The following is a 13,089-nucleotide window of genomic DNA, read 5'->3' as shown; positions in this document are numbered from 1 at the left end:
GTCCCCCCCCCCCCCCTTCTTTGTTTGTTTTTTTTTCTGGGCAAATGAACATATGGTTCAAACAGAAAAGAGGCAGAGACGGTGCTAATGACCGCTGTAAATAAGAGATGGAGGCATTCGTTCTCTGCTGAGCATTTCACATACAATCCTTGAAATTAACTTCCAAAGCACATTTCGGTGTATTTTTCTAATTAATAGGCAAAGGCAGTTTTGGGTCACTTTTTTTGCCTCACCATATAATGCCTTTGGAAACAAACCTCCTTGGAGGAATACTGTTAACTTTGTATTTTAAAAGCACTTTGAAAAGAACTTGGACGTTTTTAGGTACCGTAACTAATGTACTTTATAGGCATCTCTTTGGAAAACAAATTTTGAGAGTTTCTTCTAAGTGTTTCTCCTGATCTTCCTTAGATTGAGTGCAAAGAGCAATGTTCTCCCATTACCAAGATTCCCATGTTCGTGCAGAGATAGGGAGAAAAAAGTGTGTATGTAGCATAATCATCATGTTCTCTTAAAGGCTGAAAAATTAATCTGCAGCAGTGATTCACTAGTTTTGGGCACCAGCCTGTAAATTTGTGTGATTTTTGGTTCGTTTTTTTTGCCCCTCAAGAATCGATTCATTTTTATGTGGTGTGAAGAAATGCACATTTCCCACAAATTGGTTAACTATTCCAGACATTAGGATTGGTACCTTGAGTCTAAAAGATTTCATGTTGCGTGTCAGTTTGATGCATCTACTAAGCAGAATAAAGATAACTGTCAAGTTCATTAACAGTGACAAAAGTGAATATTCTTAAAAAGTTTTGGAATCTACTTCTGTGAAAACGTTATTGCATATTTTCAGTTATCTACCAAAGAAGTTTCTATTACGTGGAAACATAGGGGGCAAGAAACTCCCAGATGAATTAGCAGAACTGATTTTTGGGGAGATACTAGGTCTTGGCATTAGGAACTCAATTAATAAAATCACATTAGTATATTATAGGTTCTTAGAAGTGAGAAAAGTACAGCTAATAGTAAAAAGTTAAAAAGCAGACCAAAATATGTGCCCAAGTTTTTGGTATTTAAGATTGAATTATTCAGGTGGCACTTAAGCTTATCTAGATAGTCCTTTAAGGACGCTTTGTGAATGGTTGGAAGAACTTAAGTAAATGTCACTGTGACATATACATTATTTATGGCGATAGTTAAAACTAACAGCATTACAGAAAGTGTCAAGAGCTCATTTTCAAAGGAAATTCTGCAGTACCACTGGAACTTTATTACTGTTTTATACAGAGGTTAGAAAATCCAACTGATGATTAAAAAATGCAGGGTTGTGGTAGGTCTGTGGGGGTTTTATATGTAAATTACTGTATGTACAACACTGCAAAAGATTTGCACAACCTGCATTGTATTGGAGCAAATGTGCCTGCTTCCATGGCCCCTGTTTGATTTAATGCAGTCTGGACCCTTGGCACATTCCCTAGCGGGCTCCAGAAGTAAACTAGTATTTGTGCAAGGTGGCTAACACAGGAATTAACTGTACAAACAAACGCCTTATTCTACCAAATTGACAATATAGAGGCATCCATTTATGTTCATGAGTGTCTCGATCATTGGTTCACGTGACACGCGCGTAAGACCCTCCAGCTGCAATGACTGGAGGAGACATCGCAGCACTCTTGCAGTGTGGGAATCAGAAGACCACAGTTCACAGCTGCCATTTGTGTTTGGGAAAATTTTTATGGCTTTCCTGCAGTTATTCACCTTTAGATCAACCAGGATCTATTTTCCCTGAGGGGAAATCCTGGGTGGATCTGTGCATATGGAAGCCTTGGTTTTCCACTTCTCTGGAGCTGTGATAGAGGAAAATGGCACTGTGTACTGAATAACCTCTTTGAATGGGTATGCACCTCCTCTGGTCTGCAAACACTGGCAGTAGTAAATAAAGATACTTTCTCCTGTCTCAGACAATTAAAAATGAGATAGTAGCAGGGCTGAGGAGCCATCCTCCTTTCCTCCCTAATGTATAACAAAGCAACAATGGCTATGGGCTTTATGGTGTCCCTCAGGGGAGGAGACGTGACTGATTTCTAACCTCTTATTTGGGATTCTTGATGCTGTAGCCTGCAAGTGGCCTTCTTCAGCCTGGTCTGTGATAATTGTTGCCTCTCCCCTTGTGGAGCAGGCAGCCAAATGCATGTGTTGGTCAGGTCTTCCTGTAGTACCAGGTTTGTGGGCCACACCATCCTGGGGTTGAGGTCCTTTCCTACCCGCTGATTAACTTAGACCTTGATGTAGCTGCTTTTGCTTCCACTGAAGGTCAAAGTTCCCATTGCTGAATGCAATGAATAAGGGCACCAGTAAGCCTTAAGTTTAGATGGTGTTATGGGGTAATGATCCTTGAAAGTACTCAGTCCTAGCTTTATTAATCTGTAGAATTAGATTAATGATCGCATGAGATTTCCATGAAAAATTGGGTGTTTCATCCTATTAAAAATAAAAATGAAATTGCTTCTTAAAAAAGGCAGTAGTATGTCCATTTCATGGGCTAACATGCAATGTACACAGTTTTCTCCATAATTTCCTGAAAGTGTTACTCTGATGAAGAAAATGAGGATTTGACTAGTATAGTCCTTAGACATACCTTCTGTGTAGATGTTGTTTCTGTTTTTAATGGAATTTCCACTTGTAGGTCTGTTCACCTTCTCAGTTTTCAAGGACAAGCTCAGTTAACTCCATTGCATTAGTTTGAAGACTTCTAAGGAATATTGAATCTTTTTCTTTCCATTTCTTTCTTCCCTCCAACGTGCACGCACTTCTTTTTATACTTTATAAATCAACCCTCATTCTGTAAATATTTTAGCGATTCTCATGTTTCACAAATTATGGATAAAAGTAGATATTAAAAGTGTATTTGTTGGTACTTGTGCAACCTACAACACAGGATGTACTGTAGCGTAGGATGTGGAAAGTCAGATTTCCTGCCTGAAACCAAAGAAGCAATTGCTTTGATCACCCCACCATTAGCTGGGGACACTGGGGAAAGAGGAGTGCATTGAAGGTGTGTGCCAAAGTGCAACTTGTAAGGTATTTAGAGGTTTGCCAGAGGGGATGGAAACAGACAAAAGTAACTCTTGATATGTAATCTTCCTTTTAAAATGAAACCTTTAACTTTGAGACATGCACTGAGATTTAACTGATTTTTACAGGAAGTTCATATTGTTCAGTAAACGTTAATTAGTGTGAACACTGTGACCAGTACTTGGCTGTTCTTTAAAATGGCAAAGTTTAGCCCAAGAAGGAAAACTCTCAACTCTTACGCAATGAGGAGCCGCTATCTCTTGTGAAAACCAGATGTAGTCTGACAGCTTCCCACTTCTGCCTGCGCAATGCGAGCCGCTGCCTTCTGTGCTGAAACAGTCAGTCCAGAGCCAGTATCTGCAGAACCATCACCATAACCGGGCTCTGTATTTAGGAGTGCTTCACATAAAGCCTTGCACTGCAATGTGATCTTAGCACACTTGGTAGTTCAGAGAATTGATGGAAACGTTTTCAGCTAAGGTGTTAGAGTTTCTTCTGGCCTAGCTCAAGGGGTGACCAAAGCGCACATTTGTCTTGGTATTCTTGAGCTGAGGTTGCAGAGACACTCAAATCCCACTCTGCTCCTGCGGGTCATCACGCTCCTGGCCCCTCACTTGTACCTGGATGTCCCTGCCACTGGCAGAAGTGCTCCTGGGGCTGCACAGAGCAGTTACTCAGGGACTGGACCCAGCTGAACTCTCCGGTTGGGTTTTTTTTTGTTTATTTCCCTGTTCAGCTGGATGTGTTCCCTAGTTCAGCTGAGAGCACAGCTGCCTGGATGTGGCTGCTGTATGAGCAGCGTGGGGTGGGGGAGGGCAGGATTCACTCATGTTGGAGGAAGCATAGATTTATTCTGGGTTAAAATGACTGTGTAACCACAGCATGAGCATTGCTAACCCCAGGCATTCAAAAACTATGAGTCAGGCTTTGGAATTACCTTCCTGTGTGTTTTTCTTTTTTTTCTTCTGATGGTTTTTGTAGCATTTCAGATGTCCTCTATTTTATAGGTAGGTGTTTTGTTTAGAATTTTGGAAGCTGTTTGGTTTGATCTGTAAATTTGTGAGGAAAATGATGAAAACTGTTGAGTCAATTCACAGCTGGATTCTCCGCCTGCTTGCATAAGTATTCAAGTATTTCTGGTGTAACCTTTTACTCACAGTGATTCAGACTTTTGAATTACATATATTATATGGAAAAATTTGTTGCATATAAAAGAGCTTTATGGCAATTAGTTTCTAAGAATGAGTGTTCAAGTAAGTGTAACACCTTCATCGTTGTTGAGTTCAGCAGTGTGCTGTTCTCAGTTACTGCAACTGAGAGGCTGGCTGTGGATTTTCATTTAGATAGAGCTGCAAAACTATGCAAAATTGGGCTAATAATACCAATTATTGGACAGATAATGAATTAATGAATTGGCACAATACTTGAGAACATAATCAGAAATTTTAATGCTATTATGCTACTACTTGGTTTCTGTATATAAAGTGTGAAAGTTTCTTTCTCCCCCAAAATGATGAGGTTTAACCTCATAATAAGGTTCCATGGAATGAAAAGTGCGCTGAAAATCTTGAGAGTTGGGGGACTTGCTATTATACCCATTGCTACTCTATATTTGCACAGGTGTACAAGGCTAAACACAGCACTTTCATTTCAATTTTTAACCTTTTGTATATCTCTCTAATCCTCCTTTTTCACATATAGTCAGAAAAATTATGTATTTGTACAAACACTGTGGGTTTTAGACCCAAATACAGCTGCATAATGCTAGAAATCTTCAAAGATCCTATTTTATACTTTTGTACTATTGAATTGCTAGATCAAAGAGCCCTCCATATGTTCCAAATGAACTCTGGACATATTTTGAAATCCATATCTTTTAAGGGCAATCTGTCATTTTTAATAATGTGTTTCAACCCCTCACAGCCTATTTGTGTGAGAGGGAGTCTCTGGTGAATACTCTTCTATGAAGCAGCATTGGTAGTTGCAGTTAACTCTGGGTGGTCTTCGGTTTCTATTGTGCCAGTCAGGGTTTGAGAGTGTGACAATAGTGTGCTACAAGCAACGCTGTCTGCATTGTGCTTCAAGTAAAAGCTCCTTAAAAGTATTAGTAGTCCAGTTTTCTGTCTCTTCCTTTAATTCAGCAAGAAATTTTCCCCAAAATTTACCTCTGTTTCAGAAAAGGATTCCTGTAAGTTGTTGAAAAGGGTTCAGTAATTTTAAAACTCCTCCAAAAGTCCTCCCTCAAAGCTCTGCCTCATTCCATCTTTCTGCTAGTGTTCAAAAGAGCCACAGCTGACGTAACTTGAGTGTTGCTGGGTGGTGCTTAGGTACTGATGATGGCAAATAGAAAAATCATACAGGGGTATGTTGCAGTAGTAGAAAATGAGGGATGTAATCCTCATGCTGAGCGTGGTAAAATCAGATTAGTCAGCATTACATTATTTGTTCTCTGCTGGTGGATCCAGTGATGCCTTCCTGGTCAGGACTGGTGTGTGAAGAAAGGTGGTTTACTGATGTGTAGGACGCTTTGGCAATTGGAGCTGGGAGCACAATTTCTAGAGGTCAGCTTTAGCCTCGAGTTTAACTTTGTGTACTATTCTGCCCTGAGGTTAAGGGAGAGGAAGGATAGTTCTGGAGCGACTATGTCCATCAGCTGGAGTACTGTGTTGAGTGTAGCTGAGCTGGAGCAGATAATATGGTCATCTTGCTTTACAGTTAAATAAACTTTCTGTCTACTATAATACCTAGATTCTTGTCTATGCTCAAGAGCAGGACAAAAGCTGAAGCCAAATATTCGGGAGATGTTCCCTCACATTAAAAAAAAAAAAACAACCAAAAACCAAAAACAAACCAAAACAAAAAATTGGAAAAAAAATAGCTGAGGTATTTCACATCATGCCAGTGTTCTTCGGTTTATGCAGAAAGTTGGACTGAACATCTTCATATTCTGGCTGACTCTGCTCCATGTTGTTAGTGTTCTAGCTTCTGTTAATACCAACTTAAAACACACATCTTTCAAGTTGAACTGTGCAATGATATGCAAGTGACAGATTTCACAATTAATACTACGTTTTCATTATTCCTCTGTTTATTATATCTCAGTGACGCTTTCTGCTGCCACTCCTGCTTACTTTCGAGGATTCACATTGATCGCTCTCAAGGAGGGAAAAGAAGGTGACAAAGAAGAAGATCATGCGGGAACTTTTCAGGTGAGAGAACTTTCCGTGACCTGTACCTCTAGGAGTCTTCCTTACTGTATGCTTGGCTCAAAGAGAGATGTTATTTGCACAGCAGAATGCGGACTATGCTTAAGTGAGCATAAATATTTGTGGATGTTGACATGAGAACAACATAGCGTATTTTATATTCCATGCAACCTCTTCAAGAATCAAGGTACCATGACTTCAGCTTGCCATCCCACGTTCTTACAGTTAAATACAACCATCAATAATTTGAACTAGAGCCTGTGACACCTGAATTTGTTATCCAAAGTGAATATAAAAATTGTTTTATCCACATTTTGCTTTTTGTATTTCTTTGCCTAGATATTTTTGTCCATTCAGATGTAGATTATGCCTCTGAGAAGTGTTTGCCACAGCTGTAATGACTGTTTTATCAGTCATAAATTAGATTCTGCTGTTTTACTGATGCTCAGTAGTACTTTACTTAACGAACACATTCAGTGGGATGAAATGTTGTTTGTCATTATCAAAAGGATCAGAATCCAGAGCGATGATTCACAAAATAGTATTTCCAGCTATTTCAAGATCACTTTGCATGAAAGGAATTCTTGAAATTGATAATAAACATAATATTTGTGAAAGGAGGTAGAAATTACGTAGGTTTGTTGATTCTTAGATGAGGTATTGTTTGCTATTTGATTTTCCAAACTTGGAAATGTTGTTGAATGATTATCATTTACAGGATGGGTAATAATATTGTTACTAATTTAAATAATGATTTATAGATAGAAGATTTCACTTGCCTCAAAGAAGCATTTCTGTGTTTTTAAGGGAAATACTCAAAAGTTCTGATTTTGGTGATCTACAAGGAGACAGAAATCAACTTAATCCTAGCATCTCTTCCTGAAGCGTCTTCTATTTTTTGTGTATAGCAAATATGATGCGCAAACTCAATACGTATTTGTCCTGTTTTCATATGGAGTTTGCCTAGAGGCCTCTTTCTGGTTTTCATACATTTTGTAAGAAAATCTATAACGAGAACTTATTAGGTGTTGGAATAACTCCATCTTCCTTAATTAAACAATTTCCTAATATTATTTGGGAGAAGTCTCTTTTGGGTTTTTTTTAAGCATAAGCTAGCATTAAAGCATTAGCTACTGTTAAGAAGTAGAAATGGCAGATTCATCTATTTTAGAAGAAACTTGTCATGATTCTTTTCTGTATTTCAGTTGTTGATGTCTCTGTAGCTGTGCCTAATAGGAAAGACTTGGCCTGAGTTTTGCCCTTATGGCCAAGTGTACGTCTAATTTAAAATACAGTGAGAAACTCACTAAGCTTTGCTGAAGTACAGAGGAACTTTGAAGTCAGCAGGGAGTGGGATGCAAATGGAAATTCTATATAGATCCAAAAAAAGCTTAATGGATCTCAATGGAGGGAAGATTGTTTTAATTAGCTTTATTGTATGGATTGCAGTCTGAAATCAGTATTCTGATTGGCAGATGAGAGTTTCAAATGTTATGCATAACTAAATTTGTATTTCTGTGGCACAAACAGTACTTGTTGTGCTCATCCCACATTAGCACAATTAACTGAAGTTCATTCAGATAGTGGCTGCCAGTTCTGCTTGTGTTGAGACAGATATTTAAGTATCCAACAAATAGTTACAGTGACAAATACTGGTGTCTCTTGTCTCATGTCTAGGTGCTAGTAACTAGAGGAAGAAAAAAGATGTTTAGTTCAAGGGTTTGCAATGTGTTTTTATTATAAGGTGAAGATCTTAATGGTGTCTACAGAGCTGTGCAGAGCAAGAAAAAACTGTGTGTACAGTAACTTGCGTGCCACTTGCAGTTACATATTTCCTGTGCTCAGATGGAGAATATGTTATTCAATGAATTACCTAGTGGAACAGAACTCGGTGAAAATTCCTTAATAGTGGCAAGAGACTAAATGCTACTTCTGGACTACTGGCATAAGCCTCTGCCTCCACGAGGAGACATATTTACTGTTCAAAGAATAGTCAAAGCGAAGCACATGAATGTACTGTGTGAAGCAAAGCGCTTCATTCATATTAGCAAGACTTTGCAGTATAACCAGCATAGAAAGAAACGAAAGCTGAACAAATAAGACATACCCTTTCCTCCCATGCCTCAGAGACTGTAAAACACCATGCTTTCAAGCCTGTGAGCACCACTTTCAAATTGCAAATCGTGGGTTGCAGTGATTTTCATGGGGAAAACCTGAAGCCACACTGTACTCAGGTCGAGGTTTTATTTGGGCTGTGGCTTCTGGTTTGCACACTTATTGAGTGTTAAACTGATCAATAGGTGTAATGCCTCAAAGTACTGTAGAGGGGCCTGTGCTAGTGTAGCAAGATGTTAAATAAGGACAAACATCTCGCTGAGTGACACGGACATGGTCATGGTGCACTCAGGCTGGAAAAACATTGTTTTGAGTGGACACGGTCCTGCTGCTACAGGTTGTGTGCTGCAGCCTATGGCAAAGGATGAACGTGCAGTAAGTGGCTGCCATGAGTTTGCCCTGAAGGGCCTTTGCGCTCTGCCTCTTACAACCTCCTTATGGCTCATTTACTCTTGTCTCACTCTGCAAGTCAGCAGGTGCGGTCAAACTTCATTAATCATTAAGCTGCAGGGTCTTGATCCGATAAATAGCAAAGCTGTTAAAATTCTTGGTCGGACAGGTGTGTTTTTTTGGTTTCCTTTATCCTTGCCATGGAGTAGAGATCTCTAGAGAAGTGTCGTTTGGACTCCACCATTCTAAATCTGGTTTCCTCTGAGAAAAGTGAGACTTTTAAATCTGATTTTACGGTTGTTTATTTAATGCAGCCAAACTTTTTTCTTTGTCCTTGTAGTACACCCAGGGCACAACTTGGCTTTAAAATAAACAAATCACGTTGTCTCCCACAAATACGCAAACATATGTTAAATAGCTAAATTAAATATGGTTGGGGAATTAAAGATGCCAAATTCAGTCATAGAAGTTTGGGGATATAATACGGCTCTTACTTATGCCAGTGGTAATTGTACAACTCAAGGGTGCAGTGTGGCACTTGGAAAGCTTTGGATATCGCGTCCCTTTGGCCTCTTTACACAAGCCATTCCCAACTGTTGTCATGCTGATCTTTCTCTTTTGTAAAGTTTAGCAACAGTCTGCAAATTGTTTGAAGGCAAATTATACTCCAGGGCAACAATCAAGCACTGATTGACTATAGAACAGTATCTATACAGGCCATTTTAATCAACATATGTATGCAATGTAATAGATTGAGTCTGCTAAATAATGTAGAATAAGAAATTTAGTGCTGAACCTCATATCATCTATCTTCCTCTATCTCTGAGGAAGAATAAATATTCCAAGAAAATTATTGGTGGATGTTTTCTGAATCTGTTCAGCAGAAGTGTTCAGCAACAACAAAAAATTAATCTCTCCAAGTGGTCTGTTCAAACACTTCAATATATTTTATAGAAAATCCAAGGAAAACTTCATAGAGCTTTTACTAACGTCTAAACTGAGTCTTCATTAATAGTGGTTAAATTGCTGACATATCATATTATCTTCCTAAATTAAGAATTTTCTTGATATCTTATGGAACTGTTATTCTGAATTTTCCCTTATTCTCTTTCCAATCCCACACGCTCTCTACCTGCTTCTTATTAAATTTTTCATATTTTCATAGTAGGGCATTTTTTTCAGTTTTGCTATTTCTGCAGTCAAGTTGAGTTCAGTCTTATTTATATTGCTCAGAATTGTACATAATAGTCAATCTGGACCCTCAGCGTAAAATCATATAGAATTTAGATACAGTAATGCTTTGGAGTATCATAATTGCTTCCCTTGTCTTCGTGCAGAATCCTCTAAGCGTATGCAACTTGCCTTTATTGCAGGAGCATCTCAGTTTTGTACAGGAGGTCCATGATGAAGTCCTAAATCCTTTCCTGTGTGTACTGCTGCCTATGTTGTGATTCCTCATTTTCTGTCTGTGCATTTTATTCCTTCTAAGTGTAGAGCTTTGTATTTGTCTTACTGAATTTCATCTTAACTGCATCTTCAGTTTATCAAGAAAGTTCTGAAATATGATCCTATCCTTCAAAGTGCTCACATTTTCTCCAAAAGCTGGTGCTATTTGTGGACTTTAGAAATACATACTTGGTAATTAAACAGTCAATATAAGATATTGTGTGCAAATGTGACTTGTTTTTCTTGTGTACCATGATAAACTAAGTCATAAAGCCTCAAAATTAGACACTTCTCTTTATTGTTTTGGCATTGTCAGTTGTTAGATTCTTATGTGATGTCCACTCTTTTTGTGATAGTTAAGTGTTAAATGCATTCATCCTAGTAGTGTTCCTGGAGGTGTCCTTTTGACTTTCTCTGCTCTGGAGTGAATCAAGAAACTCTTAGTTTAGGTCACTGAATTTAATGACACACCAGTGCAAAACCAATGTAAGAACATAAGCAGGCATGGCAGTAGCAAGAGTGGTTTCATGAAAAGTGTGGCATTTATAAAAGCTAGGGACGTGTGCTGAAGAAGAAGACATGTAAGGAAAATTGGAGTAGAAAAGAGATAAGTAAGGTAAGTGCTTCTTTATTCTAAATCCTCCTTCTCTAGGTTTACCCTGAAACAATAGCCACAAACACTGCCTTTGTTTTCGAAGACAGTGCTGACTGCTGACCATTTCTTTTGATGCTGTTTAGCTGACTGATGTGCTTACCAAACCTTTTAGATTAAAAGGTATTTTACAAGCTCTTAGAAAAGCAGTTCCTCAGTTGCCTTATTCCAGCTTTTTATAGGAATCTTGCATGTTTTTAAACAGTTGGTATACTGCATTTTGAAAGAAGCAGTCTTAAAAGGCTTTTAGCCATGCTCATGATTTATTAGTTCTTGTATTTACCAGCAAAGTTTGTTTGTATTTTTTTTTTTTAAATTAATGACTGCAATTATTTTTAAAACTTTTTATGTTAAAAATTAAGCTATGCTTATGTAAACTTGATGTTGCACTCAACGAGTATGGTGGGGTCTTTTTAACCTTGTATCCCAATATAAGCACGACAGGCTACTTAGTAAATGGCTTGTTCTGAGATTTATGAAATGATGTAGTTTTGTTTAACAAGTGTTCAGAACTTTCAAGTATTTTGCTCATGTGTGCATTCTTTATGTTCCCTTTACCAGCATCTTACCACTGAAACAGAGTCTTTCATCTTACTGCTTATAAGTGTATGGATGTAACACACTTTTACTCTGATTTGATGTGAAATGTTTGATCACCAGTGGTTTGCAAATCAGGGGGGCATGAGTTTCCAGTTTATAGTGAAACCACATAGTTTAGGTTTCTTAGTAAAACTTCTTCATACTAGCGAATGAAAACAATGTTCCTACCTAATTAAAATTTTAAATATTCTTCAGGGTTTTTAGTAAGGAGGGCTGAGACATTACAAGTAGGAAACGTAATCCTCAAGTGACATTTGATAGGGGGGGAAGAATGGACACTATTTACTTGTGGCTTTAAATCTAGTAATTATGTGGCCCTGACATTATATACCTACTTTACATTTATATAACAGAAAAGAATACAAAGCTGTTTCAAAGTGAGACAGGTGTTGTACCCCCAAAAAGGGGGACGGGAATGCAGTTGCATTCAACCCCTAAATGAAAATTCTCTTTCAAAAATATTGATCAGCAAGTCTGCTATCAGCAGGAGATGAATCAATGTAAAATAGCTGTACATGGCCAGTAAATTCATGAACCAATGCTAAAATTACAGGAGTAGAGTATGTTAAATATGAAAGAATCAGAATACGCCACGTATACGATTTGGAGACTGAGAAGGTACAGATGAATTCTGAGTCTGTAAAATTTAAGTCTCCTGATCTTTTACTTTTGCAAGATCGTTCCTGAACTTTCTGTAAGAATCATTTCATATATTATTCTAGACAGAAAAAAGAAATAATTTTATAATGGTAAAACAAGCTCAGGTTCACCTTTCCTGTACCGTGGAATTGATTGCCCTTGATGAAAATTTTCACACATTTTTCTAGAACTCTCCGAGTTCTGTATGATGATACTCAGGGACTAAATATTAGCACAGCCAGTTCTAGCACTGATTGGAAAAAGTGAACACTTTGAATGAGACTAAGTACAAAAATCTCTGGTACACTGGAGAAACCTTTACCTGAACCACTTATTGGCAAGGCTTTGGTTAAAAATTGCCACAGGAGGTACTTATGTCTTGCTTCAGACAGTAAAAGATAATAATTTAAAATAAGTTTGACGAGGACCAGGAACTTGCAGAAGAGAAACAACTTTGTGGTAGAGCTTATTTGCTACTGATGAGGCACTAGAAAAAACAAACTAGATTCTGGCCACGTAGGGGGTTTTGTACCCTTCCTTTACACTTATTTTGTTTGTTGTGTTATGAATGAGGCAAAAATTTTTATGTTGTAACATTTCCCACTTTTTACGTATACTAATGTTGACTTGTTATACCCTGGGAACTCCCTCAGCTTATTGTATACATAGTTGCCATGTCTTAGAATTAATTATTGAAACCATAACATAGCACAGCCAAAATCAGTAAATATAAGAACTTTATGCACACTGCTTTTTTATGTATTTATTATAGTGGATCTTTGAAGTACTAGCTAACACATTTACAAAGAGGAAATAAATACTAAATTGTATTTGCTTGCAGTGTAACTTAGTTCGCCAGTGAAAGAAAATGGGTTTCGGTTTCTTAGCCTAGGCTTTTACTTCTGTTGACAACTTGCTTATCTCAACTCTGTAAGTTTTCGTGTAGCTTTCCAGTTTATCGTGTAATAGGGAAAG

At 37.9% G+C, this 13,089-nt stretch overlaps 1 protein-coding gene across 1 annotated transcript in view; it reads left to right on the top strand.

Annotated features, from left to right (window-relative positions):
* SPON1 (spondin 1, extracellular matrix protein) overlaps positions 1 to 13,089 on the top strand; it is a 195,533-nt gene that overhangs the window by 910 nt on the left and 181,534 nt on the right. The window contains exon 2 of the mRNA XM_009892668.1: positions 6,169 to 6,275. Within this exon, the coding sequence (XP_009890970.1) occupies positions 6,169 to 6,275 (107 nt within the window). The remainder of the gene's footprint in view (positions 1 to 6,168; positions 6,276 to 13,089) is intronic.

This window comes from Charadrius vociferus, unplaced genomic scaffold, assembly GCF_000708025.1.
Source record: "Charadrius vociferus isolate BGI_N301 unplaced genomic scaffold, ASM70802v2 scaffold19, whole genome shotgun sequence".
In the NCBI taxonomy this organism is placed as follows: domain Eukaryota; kingdom Metazoa; phylum Chordata; class Aves; order Charadriiformes; family Charadriidae; genus Charadrius; species Charadrius vociferus.
Note: the sequence above shows the minus strand (reverse complement) of the source record. Positions and strands in the feature narration are given on the sequence as shown.